The 867-nt window shown below is 35.3% G+C and overlaps 1 protein-coding gene across 1 annotated transcript in view; it reads left to right on the top strand.

The window, feature by feature from the left end:
• Nucleotides 1-653, top strand: part of LOC106690587 (zinc finger protein 711-like) — a 34057-nt gene extending 33404 nt beyond the window's left edge. The window contains exon 5 of the mRNA XM_067048721.1: nt 18-653. Within this exon, the coding sequence (XP_066904822.1) occupies nt 18-653 (636 nt within the window). The remainder of the gene's footprint in view (nt 1-17) is intronic.
• Nucleotides 654-867: the final 214 nt, after the last annotated feature.

Raw genomic sequence — 867 nt, 5'->3', positions numbered from 1 at the left:
TTAGTAATTTAAAACAGCACATAATGGCCCGCCATACTGAAGAGAAGCCTCATCAATGTCCTCATTGTGATTATAAATCAGTTCATCTTTGCTATTTAAAAAAACACATGATGGCCAGACATATTGGTGACAAGCCTCATCAATGCCCTCATTGTGAATATCAATCTGTTCATGTTAGTAGTGTAAAACAACACATAATGGCTCGACATACTGATGAGAAGCCTCATCACTGTCCTCATTGCGGATATAAAACTGTTCAAAAAGGTGTTTTAAAAAAGCACATAATGGCCCGCCATACTGATGAGAAGCCTCATCAATGTCCTCATTGTGGATATAAATCTGTTAAATTTAGTAATTTAAAACAGCACATAATGGCCCGCCATACTGAAGAGAAGCCTCATCAATGTCCTCATTGTGATTATAAATCAGTTCAACTTTGGTATTTAAAAAAACACATAATGGCCAGACATATTGGTGACAAGCCTCATCAATGCCCTCATTGTGAATATAAATCTGTTCACACAGGTAATTTAAAAAAACACATTATGGCCCGTCATACTCATGAGAAGCCTCATCAATGTCCTCATTGTGAATATAAATCAGATACAAATAGGGATTTAAAAAAGCATATGGCCTGTCATACTTATGAGTAGCCTCGTCAATGTCCTCATTGTGAATATAAATCTGTTGAAGTTTGTAAATTGAAAAAACACATAATGTCCCATCATACTGATGAGTAACCTCATCAATGTCCTCATTGTGAATATAATTACGTCCAAAAAGGTAATTTAAAACAACACATAATGGCCCAACATTCTAATGAGAAGTCTCATCAATGTCCTCATTGTGAATATAGATCTGTTCAAA

Source organism: Halyomorpha halys, unplaced genomic scaffold, assembly GCF_000696795.3.
Source record: "Halyomorpha halys isolate HHAL.00 unplaced genomic scaffold, Hhal_1.1 Scaffold221.1, whole genome shotgun sequence".
Classification (NCBI taxonomy): Eukaryota; Metazoa; Arthropoda; class Insecta; order Hemiptera; family Pentatomidae; genus Halyomorpha; species Halyomorpha halys.
Note: the sequence above shows the minus strand (reverse complement) of the source record. Positions and strands in the feature narration are given on the sequence as shown.